The 22,973-nt window shown below is 36.9% G+C and overlaps 2 protein-coding genes across 2 annotated transcripts in view; one reads left to right on the top strand and one right to left on the bottom strand.

Annotated features, from left to right (window-relative positions):
• The window catches only part of LOC136819517 (ectopic P granules protein 5 homolog), a 72,011-nt gene extending 61,961 nt beyond the window's left edge, over nucleotides 1-10,050 (top strand). Inside the window, exons 4-8 of the mRNA XM_067075750.1 lie at nucleotides 4,389-4,697; nucleotides 5,191-6,234; nucleotides 7,120-7,545; nucleotides 8,159-8,946; nucleotides 9,200-10,050. Coding sequence (XP_066931851.1) covers nucleotides 4,389-4,697; nucleotides 5,191-6,234; nucleotides 7,120-7,545; nucleotides 8,159-8,946; nucleotides 9,200-9,533 — 2,901 coding nt within the window. The 3' untranslated portion in view covers nucleotides 9,534-10,050. The remainder of the gene's footprint in view (nucleotides 1-4,388; nucleotides 4,698-5,190; nucleotides 6,235-7,119; nucleotides 7,546-8,158; nucleotides 8,947-9,199) is intronic.
• Nucleotides 10,051-17,154: 7,104 nt separating this feature from the next.
• Nucleotides 17,155-21,811, bottom strand: LOC136819477 (seipin-like). Its single transcript, XM_067075712.1, has 7 exons — nucleotides 21,632-21,811; nucleotides 21,173-21,278; nucleotides 20,886-20,961; nucleotides 20,523-20,590; nucleotides 19,084-19,218; nucleotides 18,663-18,760; nucleotides 17,155-17,610 (listed from the first exon to the last, which is right to left on the bottom strand). Exons 1-7 carry the CDS (start codon nucleotides 21,787-21,789, stop codon nucleotides 17,169-17,171), a joined length of 1,083 nt encoding a protein of 360 aa, XP_066931813.1. The 5' UTR covers nucleotides 21,790-21,811; the 3' UTR covers nucleotides 17,155-17,168.
• Between the last annotated feature and the right edge of the window lie 1,162 nt (nucleotides 21,812-22,973).

The following is a 22,973-nucleotide window of genomic DNA, read 5'->3' as shown; positions in this document are numbered from 1 at the left end:
ATACCCCCTATGTCTCAAATGGACTATGGGCTTAGTTCAATTTGCTTCTTTTTGACTTCAAGTTCCCTAATTATACCCCCTATGTCTCAAATGGAATATGGGCTTAGTTCAATTTGCTTCTTTTTGACTTCAAGTTCCCTAATTGATCAAACTGATCAAAAAGATCAAAATCCACGAGGACCCCTATGCCCCTATACCCCCTATGTCTCAAATGGACTATGGGCTTAGTTCAATTTGCTTCTTTTTGACTTCAAGTTCCCTAATTGATCAAACTGATCAAAAAGATCAAAATCCACGAGGACCCCTATGCCTCTATACCCCCTATGTCTCAAATGGACTATGGGCTTAGTTCAATTTGCTTCTTTTTGACTTCAAGTTCCCTAATTGATCAAACTGATCAAAAAGATCAAAATCCACGAGGGCCCCTATGCCCCTATACCCCTATGTCTCAAATGGACTATGGGCTTAGTTCAATTTGCTTCTTTTTGACTTCAAGTTCCCTAATTGATCAAACTGATCAAAAAGATCAAAATCCACGAGGGCCCCTATGCCTCTATAACCCCTATGTCTCAAATGGACTATGGGCTTAGTTCAATTTGCTTCTTTTTGACTTCAAGTTCCCTAATTGATCAAACTGATCAAAAAGATCAAAATCCACGAGGGCCCCTATGCCCCTATACCCCCTATGTCTCAAATGACTATGGGCGTAGTTCAATTTGCTTCTTTTACTTCAAGTTCCCTAATTGATCAAACTGATCAAAAGATCAAAATCCACGAGGGCCCCTATGCCCCTATACCTCCCTATGTCTCAAATGGACTATGGGCTTAGTTCAATTTGCTTCTTTTTGACTTCAAGTTCCCTAATTGATCAAACTGATCAAAAAGATCAAAATCCACGAGGGCCCCTATGCCCCTATACCCCCTATGTCTCAAATGGACATGGGCTTAGTTCAATTTGCTTCCTTTTGTTTTCAAGTTCCCTAATTGATCAACTGATCAAAATATCAAAAGATAAAATCAAAAAAGAGAGACCCTATGCCCCTATACCCCCTATGTCTCAAATGGACTATGGGCTTAGTTCAATTTGCTTCTTTTTGACTTCAAGTTCCCTAATTGATCAAACTGATCAAAAAGATCAAAATCCACGAGGGCCCCTATGCCCCTATACCCCCTATGTCTCAAATGGACTATGGGCTTAGTTCAATTTGCTTCTTTTTGACTTCAAGTTCCCTAATTGATCAAACTGATCAAAAAGATCAAAATCCACGAGAGCCCCTATGCCCCTATCCCCCCTATGTCTCAAATGGACTATGGGCTTAGTTCAATTTGCTTTCTTTTTGACTTCAAGTTCCCTAATTGATCAAACTGATCAAAAAGATCAAAATCCACGAGGCCCCTATGCCCCTATACCCCCTATGTCTCAAATCGACTATGGGCTTAGTTCAATTTGATTCTTTTTGACTTCAATTCCCTAATTGATCAAACTGATCAAAAAGATCAAAATCCACGAGGCCCCTATGCCCCTATACCCCCTATGTCTCAAATGGACTATGGGCTTAGTTCAATTTGCTTCTTTTTGACTTCAAGTTCCCTAATTGATCAAACTGATCAAAAAGATCAAAATCCACGAGGGCCCCTATGCCCCTATACCCCCCTATGTCTCAAATGGACTATGGGCTTAGTTCAATTTGCTTCTTTTTGACTTCAAGTTCCCTAATTGATCAAACTGATCAAAAAATCAAAATCCACGAGGGCCCCTATGCCCTATACCCCCTATGTCTCAAATGGCTATGGGCTTAGTTCAATTTGCTTCCTTTTGACTTCAAGTTCCCTAATTGATCAAACTGATCAAAAAGATCAAATCCACGAGACCCCTATGCCCCTATAACCCCCTATGTCTCAAATGGACTATGGGCTTAGTTCAATTTGCTTCTTTTTGACTTCAAGTTCCCTAATTGATCAAACTGATCAAAAAGATCAAAATCCACGAGGGCCCCTATGCCCCTATACCCCCCTATGTCTCAAATGGACTATGGGCTTAGTTCAATTTGCTTCTTTTTGACTTTCAAGTTCCCTAATTGATCAAACTGATCAAAAAGATCAAAATCCACGAGGGCCCCTATGCCCCTATACCCCCTATGTCTCAAATGGACAATGGGCTTAGTTCAATTTGCTTCTTTTTGACTTCAAGTTCCCTAATTGATCAAACTGATCAAAAAGATCAAAATCCACGAGGGCCCCTATGCCCCTATACCCCCCTATGTCTCAAATGGACTATGGGCTTAGTTCAATTTGCTTCTTTTTGACTTCAAGTTCCCTAATTGATCAAACTGATCAAAAAGATCAAAATCCACGAGGGCCCCTATGCCCCTATACCCCCCCTATGTCTCAAATGGACTATGGGCTTAGTTCAATTTGCTCTTTTTGACTTTCAAGTTCCCTAATTGATCAAACTGATCAAAAAGATCAAAAATCCACGAGGGCCCCTATGCCCCTATACCCCCTATGTCTCAAATGGACTATGGGCTTAGTTCAATTTGCTTCTTTTTGACTTCAAGTTCCCTAATTGATCAAACTGATCAAAAAGATCAAAATCCACGAGGGCCCCTATGCCCCTATACCCCCTATGTCTCAAATGGACTATGGGCTTAGTTCAATTTGCTTCTTTTTGACTTCAAGTTCCCTAATTGATCAAACTGATCAAAAAGATCAAAATCCACGAGGGCCCCTATGCCCTATACCCCCTATGTCTCAAATGGACTATGGGCTTAGTTCAATTTGCTTCTTTTTGACTTCAAGTTCCCTAATTGATCAAACTGATCAAAAAGATCAAAATCCACGAGGGCCCCTATGCCCCTATACCCCCTATGTCTCAAATGGACTATGGGCTTAGTTCAATTTGCTTCTTTTTGACTTCAAGTTCCCTAATTGATCAAACTGATCAAAAAGATCAAAATCCACGAGGGCCCCTATGCCTCTATACCCCCTATGTCTCAAATGGACTATGGGCTTAGTTCAATTTGCTTCTTTTTGACTTCAAGTTCCCTAATTGATCAAACTGATCAAAAAGATCAAAATCCACGAGGGCCCCTATGCCCTCTATACCCCCTATGTCTCAAATGGACTATGGGCTTAGTTCAATTTGCTTCTTTTTGACTTCAAGTTCCCTAATTGATCAAACTGATCAAAAAGATCAAAATCCACGAGGGCCCTATGCCTCTATACCCCCTATGTCTCAAATGGACTATGGGCTTAGTTCAATTTGCTTCTTTTTGACTTCAAGTTCCCTAATTGATCAAACTGATCAAAAAAAGATCAAAATCCACGAGGGGCCCCTATGCCTCTATACCCCTATGTCTCAAATGGACTATGGGCTTAGTTCAATTTGCTTCTTTTTGACTTCAAGTTCCCTAATTGATCAAACTGATCAAAAAGATCAAAATCCACGAGGGCCCCTATGCCTCTATACCCCCTATGTCTCAAATGGACTATGGGCTTAGTTCAATTTGCTTCTTTTTGCCCCTATCCTATACCTTCTATGTCTCAAATAGACTATGGGCTTAGTTCAAATTCATATATGTTTTATTATCTCCCTAGTATTTTTGACATGATAAGTGATTATTGGGGTCTTTTCTTTTGGGGGTTCCTTTTGAGTGCAATCTGACTTTTTTTTCCGTACTGGACATAGATCGCCAGAAATATGCTGGAAAAACCGGTTTTTTGGCATTTTCTCGAGATTTCATCATTAGTTTTTCCCTATTTTTTAACAACGCCAACGTCATCAAGCATGATTCAATTATCAATAAAACTGATTTTTGCAACTGGAACTTTCTATTTCTTTTTTCCCTACTCTCCTTCCCTCTCCCCATCAACTATCAATGATAAAATTTAAGGCGTTTTGCAATCTCGCTATAAACGCTATATTTTCTGACCTGATTGTTTTCATTTTTCTCCTTATTGCTATCTAACTTTCATCATCAGGTAGGTCCATTCAGCATCTAGCTTGTTTTTTTATCATTTTCTGTTAACATGTCTTAGTGGACGACGTCAAAAGACATTCAAAAAGCCGCAAAACGGAATAGACATTCCTACGTACAGAAGAAAAAACTATGACGTCTTATAGCCTACAAATTCGTTAGTTGTGCCAGAACATCCATCGTCTAGAGTAAACTGCTGGCCAAATTTAAGTGTTGAATAAAAGAATATCGTTGGTGTTCAATTTCGCCACTTTCGTGTTCTCCTACACTTAAACCAGCTTTTTATGGTTTTGATAGCACTCAAGAAAGATATAACAATTGTATCGCATTCATTAGTAAAATGAAAAAGTGATTCAAGTGGCTCTGAAAACAAGATTGCCCTTCATTATTTTTCTCGAATTATTATTTCAGTTCGACGAACTTCGATTGAGGGAGCGTGTCCAACGTCTGCTCGAAGACAATCGATCAGCGTTCGATCAACTCGTACAAAACGCTCGAGAAGCTTTCCCGTTCGATTTATGCGTTTCAACCGTTAACATTGAAAATATAATCGAGAAACTGTCGCAAGTTTTTCAAACGATTGACGCTCAGAGGCGGAATGATCTGCAACAGAGCGCGCGCAAACTGTTTTACCTGCTAGCAGAGCTTATTAATGACGACGTGAAGAGATGTTATCCGGCTATTCAATTCTTCTCTTCTGGAGTAGAAGTCTTGGGAAAGGTAATTTTTTTCTAAATCTCCTCGGATTCACTTTTAATGATTTGTTATGGAGTTTAATTGGAAACATTGCTACATTCTTTATGCTGAGAAAACGCTTTTCGCCAAAGCTGAACATTTCCTCTACATGCGGGTTTGGGTTTTATGTTTGGGAGAATTATCTTGTTTCGTTTGGTATCAAATCTAATTCTTGACGCTTATTTGAGACTTTCCTTTATTGGTTCTTAGATAATAAGGAGGTTAAGTATCAAAGATAAATCTACGCGACGAACGGACCTTTTCTCTGCAAGTTGGTAAGGGTAGCAAAGTAGATGTTATATCTTCTTTGTTCAACAAGGAAGATTTTCACGGTTTTTCGTTCTTGAGCTGTTTTAGCCTGGATTCTAGAAAATGCAGGTCCACATGTTTACTGCAGGTTGCGGGTCAAAACCCGTCCGTTCGTCGCGTTGATTTATCTTTGATACTTAACCTCCCTGATGTCAATTTTCTTTTACAGGCATACATAGCAGACAAGGGATCAGAACAAATGCCATTGCTAGAAACCACCCTCACACATACGTCATCAGTTATGTTTCTTGCTCCACATTTTAGTCCAATGTGTACCTCAAACGAAGAGTTTGTCGAACTTTACTCGAAAGTGATTTCCTACATCCCGCAAAACATAGATACAGTCATTTTTGTATTGTTATCGAAATTCGAAATTTTAAACTGGTTGAATCATCAAACGCCAACCAAACCAATCATATCTAGCCTCTTAACGCACACAATGAAAGCAATCGGGCTAATCGGACGAGAGCCTGACTCGGAAGGGTTCGTTATACTTGAAGTGCTTCGTAATCATTTAAACACACTCCTTCGCAGTGACTTGGATACAAATTACTGGGTTGTTTTTACCGAACTTTTAACCCTCTCCTCTCAAGCGAACGTGTCGACCCTGTGCTGGTCCGATTTTCTGTCGGCATTCGATTTTGAAGAAGAAATAAATAGTAATTCAACTTGTCGTATCTCAATCGATCGGGTTAAAGAATCGTTGTATTACATGGGATGTTATTTCCAAAACGTCTGTGAATCTTTGAATCATGAGCTAGAAGCATTGTACAAAATTTGGGAACCTTACACCAAACCATTAGTCATCTTGCTAAAGAATCTTTTCTACCATTCAATCATACATTCGTTCAGACACAGAGCAGGTCGGACGAAAGAGACCGTCTTACGTGAACTTTGGGAAAATATCGTCAGCGTTTTCAAGCCTTGGATTATTCCGCAATCTTCCGGAAAAGTCTGGACACTACTCCGTGTTGAAAGTATCATCTTATTGGTCCAAACATTCACAGATACGATCCGATTGGTTGTTGATTGTTCTTCTGAAGACAATGAAATCTATTGTTTCATTTTGAATGATCTTTTGTCTTTTTACGGCGCCGAAATCGCACGCTTTGTTATTGAAGAACAATCGATCGAGATTTTTCACACTTCATTGAGCATGTTGCCATGGCAAAATTATTGTCCTACTGTCCAAGAGATGACATACACAATTCAGGTAATTTTCTTATCATTGTTTAAGTAATTTGCACCAATAATCACGTTTTGGAGGATGATTAGGACTAATGGCTCAATAACATATCCAAAGACCTTATCGGTCCATTTTACACCGGCCTTTATTATGCCAGCGATGAAATAAAGCGCCAATAAGGTCCGCTAAAGTAGTCCAAACTTCAACAACTTATTGTGTTTCATTCGAACATTCAAACTGTATGTATGTTATTATTTTTGAGCAAGTGACCAACATTCGGGCTAGAAGTTGGAAACTCCGATTATTGGGACTTTTTAATCCCATGTTGAGCATGATCCTTGGTTTTTGTGGGAATTGAAGCGACCCGCCCTTGATTTCAATGGGCCCCCTTCCCCCTGGATTCCCATTTTTTTTACCACAAGTCCCCTCCCTGGACGCGAAAAATAACTTCCTCAACAAGAAGAAGGATGCGAAAGACTTTTCTGAAATGAGCCAACAATTTACCCCAACTAACAGCCATTGTACTGGTGATTGTCACTACATTCACTCTTAAAAAACCTTTCCAAAGATTTGTTACCCCCCCCCCTCACCTTAACTAATCAGGAGAACTGTGGAACCTTTCCGAATCATCAAACCATTTGTTTCTTTAGATTTACAATATGCACCTCAGCAATGTCTTCTGACATTAGATCATAAACCCAATAGCTCATTGTTTGTAAGTGTCGTAAAATCAGCCAATACATCACTTGTAACCAATCAGCTATTGGATCTATGAAGACATGGCAAATGTGCATATCATGAATAGGTGTGTGAGTAGAAGCAGTGCTATTGTGTTTAGGTTCCTACTGACTATTTTGCTCAAATGAAAATAAAATTGAATTGAATTGAAATGTGATTCTTTTACTTCTTCAGATTTACAACACAGATCGAAACACTTTCAAATTCTACGCAAGTGTTCTTCTCGACGTCGACTGGGAGAATGTGGGTGTCACATACCTCAACTCTGGTAATAACAGCTTGGTCAGCCAGTTCCACCAACTCTTGCTCCACAACATTCTCATGTTCACCACAAGTAGTTATTTAGCAAACAAATGTAAAGTGAAATTGTGCACCATGTTGGTAGCTATAAAGAATTTCCGCTGGAATACCTTGATATTAGAAGATACAGCACGCGTTTGCCAATGGTATTCACAAAACATGGATTCAGCTCTTATACTGGAGAAAGAATCGATTGTATGGAGAACGTTAGATTTCCTGAAACAAGTCTGCGGTTTCTTCTACTTGGAAGGACTCGTGACGGACGATATTGTCATCACGAAAAGGAACATCTATATTCAGGTAAGGAAAACAGTTATGGGGCCGTCCACATAGTACGTACCAATATAAAAAGAAAGCAGAACCCGCCTGCTTTAGACAGATTGAAAAGTAAATTTTATCAATCGTTTGCTAGATTCAATCTGTCATCAAAAATTTTTTTCTTCACTTTTGCCTGAGAACTCTAGCCCTTCGGGCTTTAAACTCAATTGTACGTACGCACTAAAATGTAAACGTACAAATGGATGACCCCCTGGTAAGTACGTACGTTTTCGGATGAAGAAACTTTTTCAATCGTTTTCGAACCTTTATTTCATGAAAATGTTTGTAAAAACTATCTTAAGAAACTATGAAATTATTTGAACTGAAAGTAAACGAAAATCTATATTAAAGTGACTATGGCTAAAGATTATTTAATAAGCGCCCCTTCTTTTAAACTCCCCCTGGAATAAACGCCCCTCTGTTTAGTCGAAGTAATACAGTAGTACGGAAATCCTAGACTCCGAAAATGAATTAATTCTTACACTGTGATAATAAGTAAGGACCAGGATCTATAGGTTTGCCGGTCCAAATCTCATCCTCTTAGACGGGGATAGCTAGGGATCATCTTTATTATTTCTCCAATCATATAATTCAGGTTATGACGACGCTTATCACAAGATGTTCTTCGCAAAAAAAACAAGTTAGTGAATTCCAATGGGTCATGAAACAACTTCTCTCCGACATCGAGTCAACGGTGGGTTATAACTCGACAAACCCGATGTATGAGTTGATTACACATTGTTCGAACTGTTTATCCTTACAAAACCACATTGCGCAAGGACCGATTGCCATTGCCATCAAATCCTCTATCGATTCGCATCTATTATCAACGAGCTGTGCTATGATGGTTTTAGCTTGTATCTCATCTGCATCTCGCTGTCTAGCTAACCTAGCAGACATGGTTTCTCTTCTCGAGCAAGCCATATCATGTCATTTCGTCCGCCTGAATGACGCGGAACTAAGAAACGCGTGGACGCCTATCATGCAGGCTTTCGTCATTCCAGAGCTGAGTAAAGAAGATTTTGTAGCAGAAGCTATCAAACAAAACGCGTTATTGACGCTTTATTCATATAACTTACACCGCATGAACAACTTAAGGACTCAGGCTGAACATCTTGACATCATGGTAGACTGTGTGACATGGTGTTCAAAACCACAACTTGATAAAGATTCTGAGGCTAAATTATTATTACTATGGTTGCAAACCTTTGATATAGTGCGAACACAGGCTGCACAAAAACAACTGTCGAACGAGCATTGGAAGAGTATTGCTAAATATATGATGTTTTTGGTCGCATCTACACATGTGCAAGGAGAAGATAAATATTATAGCGGTGTGTTGGGAATGGTTGGCATCGGAAGACGAAGTGATTTGTCAAAAGAGTAAGTCTTTCTTTCTCTTTAATTAATCTTCCTGTTATTAAATTTCCCGGATTTAAACTTTTGAATAAGCTTTTTGAAAAAATTTCATAAATTAACTGAAAATAGCATCAAAAACTCCATCGTTCAAAATAGAAATGTTTTTTTTTTCACACCATAGATGTATTTTTGAAAATCTCGCCTCGGGTATAATTTCAGCGATCTCACGCGATTATTGGAGATTTATTTTTTGAAAATTGTTATTTTCATCTTTTAGGTTCCGACTGGCGGCCAAAGCGTTACACCTTTTCCTTACGTGTCAACTTCCATCATCACTCATTCCTATCCGAAATGGACCTGATTCACCGGGCGCCATTCGAAACGCCCAAAACAAAAACTCACGCCCGACCAGTGAGGCGGAGAAAGCTTATACTGCATTTCAAGGACTAGTAAAGAATAAAACTTATCAACCAATGAGAAGAGAGATTGAATGGGTCATTCAATTTGTATCGAAACCTGAAACAAACATAAATGATGGTTGTACCTTGCTGGCCTACCTCGCTCAACAATTTTTCTTTAAAAACAACTTCATTGGTGCCATCATTGTATGACCTCATCTTTATTGCTATACTTTCTTTAGTTTGTTTTTCATTCACCAGAATCACTAACGTGGTGTAGGCCTCAGCAACTTAAGGGGCTCCTCTGAACTTTGAACAGAATTTGAGAAGAGCTAAAATTGATTTGATTGATTAATTGATTGATTTTTCTTTGCACACTAATCGCTTTTTAATTGCGTTTTAATACAAAGGAAAATTTTGGTTTGTGGGAAGGTACCGGTTAAAGTTTGACACGTTTGCTGCCGATTACGAGTCCCGAGGAGCTGATACTAGGTTTGCGAAATAACGGGGTGGGTGGGGGTGCTACCCGATTTGTGAAAATTGAAAATTTTAAGGTTTAAAATCGATGAAAAAGATGTGAATTTTGGTACGTTTACCGGGACTTTTTCCTAAAATTTAGCCTATTTATGAAATGCTTTTTTGTAAGCCTTATGAGACCTAAAATCAAACATTGTGATTTTTACGACCCTTAAGGGACTTTGAAGGTCCAAAAAAGGTACCCTTAATTGTAGACTGGCACGCCAGTCGGGCTGGAACGGTATCACGCTGGAAAAGTGAGCGTAGGAGTTAGGTAAGCGTAGGAAGAAATTTTGTCGGCGGCAAGGACTGAAAGCTAATCAGCAGCCTCTCACTAACTTTTGCTCGTTCTCCTACGTAGGTCCTATTTTAGCAAACGCCCGCCGCCCTTATGTTCCCACCCTCTGACATGATTAATTAACAGACTAGTTTGCTAGTCTACCTTAATTGTGGCACATATGCGTACCCTCCGTTGCTTGAATATACCCCCGGTATTATTTAATTAGTCATGTAGGTGGAGAATTGTTAGAGGAGTTGAGTCGTTTACGCACCCTACCGCGATAAACACATACACAAGTGTAAATTGTCTTTAAATGAAAATACTTTTATATTGTATCTTAAATAGTTTTGTAGGTTTTAGAAACTAAATTATGTAGCTATATTCTCAAGAATTTCATCAATAAAATTTCCAGATATTTTCATAACAGTAGTATCAAAAAATAAAGCACATTCTACATGTTAAATTAAAAACTATTCTTTTTTTAACAAATACTGTTTTTAATTGACGTGCTTTCCGAAGAAATAGACCAAGAAATTGAGATGATCTTTCTATTTTGATCCCGGGTGGGGGGCACGACCGTACGTTCGGCCAAAAATCAGGTCTCTAAAATCGGACCCTTACAGTGCAGGAAAAATTTGGCTGAAAATCGACCCTTATAGTGCAATTCTTAAAGGGCAAACTTTTTTGAAATTTCTCAAATTTTACCTCAACCAAATTTTACACAGTGCACTTTCATAAGTCATAAAAAACCTACCCTTAAGGGCCGCACGTCCGGTAGGTCACTTACCTGGAGTGCCCCCCCCCCTGATTTTGATGATTCTGATTCTGTCTGTTGAATGAATTTCTTAACGAAAAGAAAAAGCTGGATTAGTTTTCATTATTTCTGTTATGATTCAATGGGAATATCGGGTAAAACAAACTCAAGAATAGTCCAGGGGGGGGGGCACTCAAGGAAAGCGACCAAGATCATGTGAAATGCTTAAGGGTGCGTTTTCAGGCTTCAAAAAAGTGTACTGTACGGGTCGAAACGAGCAAAGATGAGAGAAAGTGCACTCTAAGGGTTGAAAAAATCTGTCGAATTTTTGCCTTCGAATGGAGTAACAATTTCAAGAAAATGTACCAAAATATTCACCCGAATTTGGCTTTATTTTCTCTGCACTGCAAGGGTCCGATTATAAAGGCCTATCTTTGGGCGGAATATACGGTATTTTATAAATCGAGTGTGTCCAGCACTTCCTATCCAAAAATTGCTAAGCGGGCGTGATTATTTAACCCATCCCTTACAATAGGGGCATCAGCTACTTGCTAGGCTATATTAAGCAGCTTTGCTCTGCACGAAATCAGGGCATCTTTTAGCGTTAACTACTTTCTACTGTATCAAATGATCAGTGGTCTGCTCTGCACAAAGTTGGCTATTCAATTCGCAAAAGAAAGCGGTTGAAACAAGCTCCTTGGTTGAAAAGACAACAAAAAAGAAATGACATTTTCAAGAAATTCTTAAACATTGTTTAAAAAACAATGATACATCCAATCAATGCATGATTCTAATTATTTGTTCTGGTCTGTAAAATACACACTAGTGCCCAAAATAAGAATTGGGTGATGCGTATTAAGACTTGATAATTGTATCTTTCATAAACGATGAAGTGTACCTTCTATACGTTTGTCGAGCAACTTCATGGAAGTTCTTATTCAAAATCAAGAATAAAAAGGTATCTGTCACTGTTGTTATCTTTGTCACCATGGATGCAATCTCAATCTCAAACGGTATCTTTATATCAAAGAGTAGCTCCACTAGACCACATGTTACTAATGGAATCCAGGCTATAGTGAATATTGTCATGGAAATAATAACAAACAATGAGACAGACACATTCACTGGATGTGTTTTATTCAATTCGCGGACACGTTTTAAGAAAGCGATATTCAATATCATAATGATAACATATGGCAAAGCAAAGCCTAATATGATACATGTCACCAAATAACTGATATTTCCCGCGCTTTTTGACCAATCACTCCCGCAATGCATTCCGCCATTTAATACATAATTTGATGACCAGCCAATCATTGGAGGGCACGCAAATAAAATGGCTGCCAGCCACGTACTTGTTGAGATCATTTTTAGATGGCTCGTTGGAATAATTTTGTGTTCTGTTAATGGATTGTGTAGTTTCACAGACCTATAAAATAATCAAAAAGATGATAGCAAAAATTAATTGGATGGGGAATCCAAAATGTTCTACCCTGAGTATCAGAGGTTGAGTTTTCAAAGAACATATCAACCTCTGAAGACCAATAATAGAAATAGATCTTGGATTGTCGTCATGGTTACTTTTCTCTGCGTTGATTGGTACGCGCTGAATATAATCTGGATTGGTCGGCACAGGTCGATATACGTTTTCGGCCTGTGCTTTTCACAAAAAAATGTTCGAATTACATGATCACAAAAAAATGTTCGAATTACATGATAGCTTCGAATTATGAAAAGCATTTCACCAAGGTTTCTCAATGACAGAGAGGAAGTATTAGATCCAATCCGTCATTCGAAAGGATCAGAATTTAAACTCAACTGGGTTCTGGTATAGAGACAATAATAATCAGCCAGTTACCTTTCGATTGTAATCACAAGATGAGTAAAGATGATTTCAAAGCCGGTCACAGCCATCACAAAAGCGTCCACTCGACACAAATCCATCGAAAACACCCATTTCGAATGAAATAAACTATTGATTAAAATTGGGAAGGAGAATAGCGTCTGCATTAGGTGAGCTACTATCAAGTTCACCAAAATAAACCATTTCCGCTTGAATTTCCGTCGGCCGTTTATCAGAAGGATAAGTGAGATGATGTTGGCAGGTAATGATATTGCTGTCAGTGAAATAACGAAGAGCAGAGAAACAACCTTCATTTTTTTCTTTCTTCTTCTGTGAAGTTTTAAAGCTAAGATAAGAATGAAATTGGTTTTATAACGACTGGTACCATACCTTATTCTGTGCTTAATACAATCTTCTTTAAATTATTTTGATTCGGTTTTTCTGATTATAAAGACTTCAATGTCCCTAATTAGACCATCATCAAATTCTTCAACAATTTAGAATAATCATTTAAATAGGATACTGAAAGCTGTTCTCTTTAGACAAATATTCTCGTTGACTTTGTTGAGTTTTAAAGGGGCAGAGATCGAAAGCATCCAGCGAGGACCTTGTTTTAAACATCTGTTTCGGAAAATTTGATCTGTTGTCAAAAATCTTATTCCTAGAAATGAAGATCTGTTTCTCCTCAAAACCTAAAATAGATATCAGATCTCTGTTTCCCAATTTATTATGTCATCTCCTAGAAATATTGATCTGGGGAAACAGATAGTTTTAAGGAAAAGATTTTTCCTAGAAAATCGGTTCTGTTTCCCCATTTTTCAAAAATAGCTCTCTCCTGGAAAAGGAAAACAGATATTTCGGGGGAAATGGGCTCGTTGGCTGCTTCTGAAAGATAAAACTCTTGATAGGAAAATGTACCGAGTATAATCACACTTTGGTTAATGACGGATGACGGTCCAAAGAAAGAGCTAGATTCAATCTGTCATTCTATAAATCAAAAATCCTAAGACTTAACTTTTTTTTTCGCCTGGGAACGGTTGGAGATTCAAATCCTGGGGAATACTACCCTTGCCGACTGACGGGGATGTGCCGCTGAAGTTCGAAAAATGGATCCTACGTGGGATCCTGAATGGGACTGAAATTCCAAAATTTTCCATATTTTTTCCAAATTCCCCCTAAAAAGGTACCCTACCAGGAGCTGATTTTTCTATTTTAGTGTTTTTGTGACTCTCGGTAATCATGGAGGTGAAAAAAGGTACCCTGACCAGCGGCACATACCGTACCTATTTTTACCCAAGTACCCCCCCCCTGGGATTCAACTTTCAAGTCCTTCAGGGCTTCAAACTCGATGATTAATACAACCTCCAACCATAAAAAAAGATTGGAAATACTTAATCACCATTGGTCTTCAGTATCCCCAAAGAAAAAGGTTTCCATTTTAATGACAGTGGTTCAGGTTGTTGGTATGCCCCTGTCAACAGACTATAATTGATTGATCGAAAAAACACTCCATCGATGGAGAATCTTTTGATGTTTATACAGTTACTGCGAATCCTCTCGCGATTGAGTCAGTCAGGGATATTTTCAAATGTATATGTTGAAACTCTGAGTTAAAATTCTACTTACCAACCGCACTTTATTAAAGCACTTGCGGTTTTAAAATTTTGACGGAATTCCCCTTTGTGCCAAATATTATGGCGGTGATTGTATATGGAATGATTTAGTGCCAATTGATAGTAAAGAATCGGCTTAAACTTTGATATGTTTAACGAGAGTTTGAAAAATGGAAGATAAGAAGTGTGAGATAAGCTACTTCAGCTAAGTTTAGTTTCAGTTTCGATGTAACCTAAAGTCTGTCTCAAAATAATTTGCAGCTGAGACTGATAAAATTCGAATCATGTTGCGATTTTGTGCTCGTCGAAAAGATATTTGTGAGTGGAATAATTATAAAGAAGTAAAAAAAATTGGAAAAAAAGGAAAAATTAAAAATGAAGAAGCAAAAAATCAATATGCTGGTTGACTCTATAAAGTAGTAAAAAACGACAAAAAAAACAGCCTTTTGTATCAACCAACAACAAACTTTGTGTGATATCTTTTGATTGAATGAATATTCTTGAAAATTTTTCGATTTTTTAGGAAAATTTGTTCTCGGCGCACGGCATTTCTAGACTCTCTAAAGCAAACTAGGAAAATTCCCGCCAAAACTTGGGCCATATGAGGGACATTTAACAGAGTCTCTACAGTGGGTACAACCATCTTTGGCATTCGAATAGTTCAACTAAACGTCACTTTATCACTTATCTTACAGCCACGAACGATTCGGAAAAGCACTCTAACTTAGGTTGGAAGGGTAGAGCTTTAACATTACACTTAAAACATTACACTTAAAACCTTAAGATCTGAGGATCCAAAAGTTCACGAATGGTCCAATCGGGCTCGGAAAAAGTCTATAAACCCCTCCCGAATTGAAATATTCGATTAAATTTAGCAAATAGCCCAAAAGCGACTTTCTCGCCCAAACTTAAATTGCTAAAAACGAGGAAAAAGAAATTATGAGTAGTATTGTCACCAATATCTCCTGATTGAACATAATTGTACGGCAATATTTGGTGGACACAAAGTCCAACACAAAACGTTATCGCTCGTAAACAAAGTACCATATCGAGTGAAAAGTACCGTAATATTCACAATAATATATAATTTGGTAATTCCATATGCACAAAATTATCATAAACTAATTTAAAATGTATATAAAAGACAGCAAGCGCTGTTTTAAGGTTTTAGCTCGTCGTGAAAAACCATTTGAAGTCAGTCCCTTGCTCGAACGAAAACTTAAATATTTGGGAATCACCTCATCCGCGCATGCGTAGATTATCAAGGTCGCAGTCATCGACGCCGTCGCGACTTCGTAAGCTCTCTATAAACAGTGGGTGTGAAACCTTTGCTTTAAAATTCCATACACTACTCTATTATATCATGTTATAGTCTATCGTGCACCGCAACTTCACATTTCCCTACTATTCAGAATCAAGATTGAATCAAAAACATGATTTAAAAAATAAAGAATCACCACTTTATGGTTATCCAAGGAACATAAACAAATTCCAGTCAAATGAATTCTCAAAAAAAAATTTTTTTCGGGAATAAAAAAACGCCCCCATTCCCAAGGAACAAATGAACCAAATTTCAACCATTTGAGTCGATTCAATCAAGTCTCCAGCCTACTTCGAAGCATTTTCAATACTTCGAAATTGAGAATAGTGGTCATCCGCAAAACAAGTCGAGAGCACTGATAAATATCGTAATCGAAAACGAAACTCCTTTTCACACCTTCTCACCATATATTCATATGACTATGCTCTCACTAAACGAACTTTAACCTGAAAATCTCCCATTCGTTCTAAAGTTATGTCGTTTCGAAGAGTTGTTTTGGTTTTCTTCACTATACACAGACTCTCTATAAGAAACAATTAAAAACAACAAAAAAAGCAAACTAAAAGCTTCATAAAACGACTTAGACAATGAAAATTTTAAAGCCAATATTTTAATAGTGTATGTTTTAAAAACATTTAAGCCTGAAAATATATATAACGAACTACTTTGAACAACAGAGCGTCAGTCAAAATTTAATAAAGTTCTGTATAGGTTATTTTGAGAGACTATCAGTCAAATCTTTAATAAAAAAGTCTTCTTTATCTTATGTTTAGGAACCAAGTCGAGCCCCTTATCAGCCCATAATCTTATGTTTAAGTAACAAATTTCTTAATTCAAATCTTTAAAATTGTAGCAAAACCTCAAAATTCATCCTGTAAAGCAAAACAAAAACAAAAAGAAGACTTCCCTTCAAACACAAAAAGAAGATTTCCCTTAAAAAAATGTTTCTTTTAGACCTACAAACGAAAAAAAACATTGATGACTGACTTTCCTTCTTGAGTGGGAGGTTTTTTTACAGGAGCACGTTCTCATGAAAGTACGAGAATTGCCCCTTGCCGCGTGTTGCTTTCCTTATTTTTAGAGCTTAAGTTTCACAATACAGTAGACTCTCGCCTATTATTTATTCAGACCTTTTTGTTACTTTTTTAAAGCCTATCAACAAATGAAATTTACCTGAAATTTCGCACAAAGTTATCAATATGAATTCTTTAGAAACCATTAAAATTTCGAAGTGTTTTAACAAAATTACGGCAAAATATTAGCATTTGAAGACATGTAAAGTTTCTTTTGGGACACCCAGTAAGTTATTCCCAGTCAACCTCAAGGAAGACACTCACTAAAAAAACTATCCAAATATCTCTGTAATTCTAACAATTGAAATTCCACGCTCGAGTTAGAATTTTAGCGAGAGTCAACTGTAGTTTGTACGTAAAAGCCGAACAAAAGCGACCCAAGCTTAATTACCAGCCATAATATATGGAATTATAGAAAGATATCCAAGTTGCAGATCATCCCCATCCATTAAAACTGCATCAAACGTCCCATTGTATCCATAGGATCATTAATAGCATTTCTAGTCCATTCATCATCATCTACTCCAGAATCTTTTCGTTCGCGATTCGAATTATTCTCTCGTTCGTTATTAAAGTTACTCTCCCTTTCGTTTTTATCATTATATGGTTTTCTATGCCTGAGCTGTTGCTCAGGTTGTGTATTAATGTCTTCTACAGTAATGGCGTCATTATTGATGACGTCATTGACTCCTTCATCACCTGAACTGTCACTCAAATTACCGTAATCGTCTTCTGGGATTGGCATCGATGTCAAATCGCGCGGTCGATTTTCATCATCGCCTACGAACTCGCGGCGTATAAAGCGGAACAGCGAGACAAGGAAAACAGAGGAGAGAACAAAAGTGAAACCCATTGCGCTGAACGTCATCGGCCAATGATGCATGTAATACCTTCAAAAAAATAATAATAAAATCATCAAATAAGATTTTCTTGCTATCCTGCTATATCAATTACGTTACCTTGTGGCCAAAAAGGTACTTTCGGCAGGGCCACATGTTTTGTATTATTGTCTAGACTAGAGTTAGAAAAACATCTTAAAACTTTTGTAATACAAGGCCGTAAAAAGTTAGAATACAGTGGGAAAGAAATTCCCCGCATTGCAACAAGAGAAGAGTTTCATTTATAGAGTTAAATATTTCAAAATCTAGAAAAACAAACCATTAAACAGCTTGTAATGTTCCAACGTAACAGAAAAACGTCAAGAAATTCATTTTTATAGGTGAAAAAAGAGAGGCTGAGAGAATAACCTTCGCCATTTCTCATCACTTTGTGTTGGACTTTACTAAATACTCACAAAGTCGTTTTAAATTAAGTCCCTATCATATACCGCATAACAACGGTAATAAACTAATGTTTCGGTACGTTGTTACATTTAATAAACTCTTCTCGAGATGTATCAAAATAATTCCAGGTCTTGTTTACAAATAGAACATAGAATCCAAGCCACATTTTCATAATATATGTTTCCAAAAAACCATTATCAGTTTTGATACAAAAACATTATAGCATTGACAGAAATACTTTGAAAATAAATCTTGCACTGATTTCAAGCATTTTCCAGAAGAGCGTATAAAAAAGATTTTGAGAGAAGTTTTTGGGAGAAATTGCATCATCGAAGCAATAACCGTAAGATTAGATTGGGTGGGATTAGAGAAGGAGAAAAAAAAGTTATCTTAGAGTTACTTTGTCGAAAATTAAAAACAAAAGTACCCTGAAACAACTTTTTGAACTCCCGCAAGGAAAGAAATTCGTTTCTTTATTAATAAGGATTTCCAATTTTCCCAAAATACAGTTAGCTTCTGATTTGTCTAGATCCTGATCAACTGAGGACGACGGTAAACAAGCACTTTTACTCAATTTTGCAGGTCAAAACTGCGGGGTTTTTCTAAATCGCCTCGGTCAATCCGCCGTCTTCAAAAATATTAACTCGCTAACGATTTACCTTAAGCCGGTGAATAGAGCCTTCAGTCGTAGCTTTGCACCATAGATTTGAATTCGTTTTGAATGTAACGTGACATTGATAGAAAATGTTGGAGAGTACTAAAAAATAATCATTCGAAAATCATTAAAAATGTCGGACCCTGAATCAAGGTTATTAGAATCAATAGGGTTCTCAGGTAGTTTACAAGAACAGGATTTTTTCCAGTAAAAACAGTTTTTATCATGCGCGAATAATTCAAACAGATTCAAAACCTCATCATCTACAAAAACTGATATTTTCCCGGATTTGGTCTAAAAAGTAATCACATCAGTAGAGACAAATTGATTTCATTGGTTGAATAAAGCTTTAAATTTGCAAAGCCAAAACGATGATACACAACGATAAATATTTTATCAAATAAAGAAAAGAAAGAACGGCTTACAGAATCGTCGATATAATTTTCCACTAAAGGTATGTTCAATTTCTGTCGTTCTTCTTTCCAACCCGTCAAGAGAGGAACGATATAAAACACAGTACTCATAGTTTGTAATAAACTACTTTGAAAATTCAACAAACCCTTAAAAAAGAAAAGCAGGAAAATTAATTAATAATAGTAATCTTCGAAAAAAGAGAGTAGTTATTACACATAGCTTTGGGAACAGGTCTAAGGATAAATTAAAATTCTTCAAACCTGTAGAATAGACGTTAAATAGCGTTAGAAATTGAGAATGTATAGAAAGAACAATCAACTATCTTTAATACAAACATTAAACGTATTGCAGTGGAGTCTCCATAACTCGAACCAAGGATTTATTATACACTGGATATACAAGTAAAAGATTTTTGCCGATTTCTCGTGTACTAGCTATGTCCGCAGTAATGATATTATTGTTCACTCTCCTTCCCTCATTGAATGTTTTTTCGAAGCATTTTTATTGCATTTCTTATCTAAAACCACTCATCCAATTCCCAAAAGAGTCTTAAAACTTTCCTGTGAGAGTCAGATTCTTCCACTTAATTGATAATTATAAGTCGTTATGACGTTTCAAGCTGTGAGAAACATGCAAAAGTGTTGTGTATAAGAAATTGAATGTTGGCACCGGAAATTTTCAAACTTCAACCTAAAAAAAACCACCTTGCCACCACGTGCCTCCAAAGGATTTTCATACCACAGTGGAGCCAAGACACTCAAGTCTTATGTATGCTAATTTCAGCTCTTCTGGGGACAGTCTTGGAAAGATATTTCCAATTGAAAATTTCGTGTCAATATAAGCATTTTGTCTGAATTTCTTGTCTAATGGTGATTTTCTCACACCAGATTTCACAAATGTATCCAGCTTGGTATGCTAGCCTTACTTTCAAACTTTTTTTCTGCAAATGTACAAAAAGAAAACGTTGGAGAACTTTTTTAAAACTGATAAAAATTTTTTTTTAATCAGACATCTTTGAGCCGCCATGACAGTTGTCCTTTGCGGACAAAGCTTAAACATCAATTGTTTTCTGAAACAATGAAAATACAATGATCGCTCTCCATCGTTTTATGAGTCGTTTATCCAGTGTATAATAAATCTTTGCTCGAACCTCTATCACTCAAATGTCTCCTTTACTCGAGATTGCTAGTCCCTTTAGAAGTCATTACACTCTTAAAAACAAGTCTCTCTAACTCAAAATTTCTATAACTGAAACAAGTTTGCATTTCCCGTGCGTGTTCAAGTTATGGAGACTACTTTGTATCAGAAACAGGAAATTATAAGTTTATTATTATTGGACTAAATTGTCTAAACTTCGTCTCTGATGGCCAATATAAATATGGTCAGTATAAAATTAAGTAGGGAAAAGTTCAATATCATTCAATCCTATTATTATTATGAAGAAGCTTACAGAGCGAGAATGCGAATCCACCACGCTGTTGTCTTTGTGAAGAAATTCCAGTTGAATTAAAAACATGCCTGGCATTGAAACGAAAATAGTGAAAAATTAATAATTTGAGGGAAATTAACTAAACTGGATTACACGGTCCAGCTTTGATCCTGGGAAACGTGAGAAAAATTGCTATGGTTGCTGGATGTTTGAATAAAAATAAATTCAGATGAAACGATCCGCTTTTTAATGTGATTCATTTTTGAGTACGCAAGTTTTGTTAAAAAATATTCCCAATGCTTGAATACTTAGAAAAGATTAGTGAATAAAAGCTAATAGAAGGCGTTGGTTTTAAAAAAAGGTATCAAATAATATAGTTCTTACCAAGGTTTTGGTTGATATCAGACAATGGCATATCTAATTCCAAACTAACGTCATAGCCTTGACCTCTTGTTAAAACCTAAAAAACAGGAGGATGTTGTTGTTGCAAGTTTTAAGTTTTTAGATCGGAGTATAATTAAGTTACACTTGACGGTATCACTGGAAACACGTATGAATCCATAAATATAAATTCTCTTTGCATTATACTGATTAGATCAGATTAGATCAATCTGCACGAGACACTGATTAGGAGGGATATAATGAGAAAAAATGAACCGAGAAGGTTTTACCCTGTGTGCATTTTTAGCTTCTTTAGAATGTGGTCGCCTATGCAATTTGACATTTCCTGTAGGAAAAGAACATAACTCTTGTGTACTTGCACTATCGCAGTCTGTCCTAGAAAATAAACAATATTATGAAAATACTTTTTTTAAAGTAGTTTTCTACCTGAAATAACCACAGCATAATACATAATACAATTTCATTTTATTTTCATGGTAAATAATAACCGTATTTGAACAAAATCTTTTTACTATATATCTTAATAACTATTGAACGTTTGAACTAGCTAAGTGAACAATAATACAAACTCTTTTAAAGTTAGCCTTTCCACTTTCCAATGCCAAAAAGCTTAGATTGATAAAATTTCTAGTTTCCTTAGTTAGAATTTTGATTCAATGAAAAAACTGTGGGGTGTCCACCACACCTCTTGATAAATTTTCTTTTGAGAAGAATCAAGAAGAACTTACTTGTAAACAAAATGAACATCAAGGGTGTGTTCACTTGGAGGTAAATACATGACATGGAATGTTGCATACATCATTAAAGAGACTATCAGTGCATAAATTCCAACCCAATACAGCTTCCATCCTGACTGCATCAGTTTTAGAATAATTGATAGCACCATTTTTTGTGAATTATTATCATGAAACTCTGCAAAGGAAAGGGTAGAAGGGAAAGTGGGAACATATAACCGAGTAGAGGCCAATTGTTGCTTTGTTAAATTCAAAATTAAAAAAAAAGTAATATATATTCATTATTCATATCTGACTCTCAAAATTCTTCACAGACTTTTCAATGTTTTGATTTCAACAAAATTTTCTAATTAATTTGAACGCAAGTCGCAAACATACTAAATTTGATTTGCCATAAGTTCCTATTATTAACATACATAAATGGAGCTTTAAAAGGAGGGCCAATTGACCATCAGGGAGTTTTTGTAGTCAGCCCTATCTCATGCTGGCTTGCTGTTGATCATTTCTATACTTCTTAAAGCGCTGCCAGGCTAAATTCCATAATCCGTTCCTTCCAGTTGTTAAAATTTGCCCAACCTTGGTGTCAAATTTCCACATCTGGCAGTTACTCACACTAGGAATTTTAAGCTTTCAGAAAAAACAACATCAGTCATCTATAAGATTCATTTGCAGCAACAACATAGTTTCTAGAGGGGTCCAGACCCCCTTAGGTAAGAGGACCCTCCCTTAAGTGCTAACCCCCCCTTAGGAAATTCATTTAAAATTTCACACCCCCTTAGAAAATCATTTTATTATATGCCTTGACTATGCTATGCGTTCCTCAATCGTTGATTCTGATGGAATTGTTCTCAAACGGCGCAGGAGTCGAAGACACCCTCCACAAGTTCTCAGTGACCTCGATTTTGCCGACGACATTGCCTTGATTGAGGCAACTATCGCCAAGGCCCAAGATCTTCTACTGAGAGTGGAAACAGCCTGCCAATCAGTGGGCCTATTTTTGAACGCAAAGAAAACTAAATTCATGATGGTCAACTCAAACGATACCACTCCATTAAGATCGTCGGACGGAAGTGACATTGAAAGGTGGATGATTTTAAATATCTGGGTGGTTTCACAAAAACTGAAAAGGATCTAAACACCCGCCTTGGTCAAGCTTGGGGTGCACTCAACGCATTAATTAGTGTGTGGAAAGCTGATATCGACAAGAAAATCAAAATCAAAGTCTTTAAACAGACAGTAGAATCAATTCTCCTATATGGGTCAGAGTCTTGGGCGCTTTCAAAGTTTCTTACAAAATCGTTAGATGGAAAGTATACAAAAATGCTTAGAACCATAT

Source organism: Clytia hemisphaerica, unplaced genomic scaffold (assembly GCF_902728285.1).
Source record: "Clytia hemisphaerica strain Z4C2 unplaced genomic scaffold, Clytia hemisphaerica genome assembly, whole genome shotgun sequence".
NCBI lineage: Eukaryota > Metazoa > Cnidaria > Hydrozoa > Leptothecata > Clytiidae > Clytia > Clytia hemisphaerica.
Note: the sequence above shows the minus strand (reverse complement) of the source record. Positions and strands in the feature narration are given on the sequence as shown.

Coding starts and splice junctions, on each gene's coding strand:
- LOC136819477 (XM_067075712.1), bottom strand. CDS start 21,789: ATGGTGCTATCAATTATTCTAAAACTGATGCAGTCAGGATGGAAGCTG. Junction 20,962..21,172: donor AAGCTAAAAATGCACACAGG/GTAAAACCTTCT, acceptor CCTGTTTTTTAG/GTTTTAACAAGAGGTCAAGG. Junction 19,219..20,522: donor TGGATTCGCATTCTCGCTCT/GTAAGCTTCTTC, acceptor TTCTTTTTTAAG/GGTTTGTTGAATTTTCAAAG.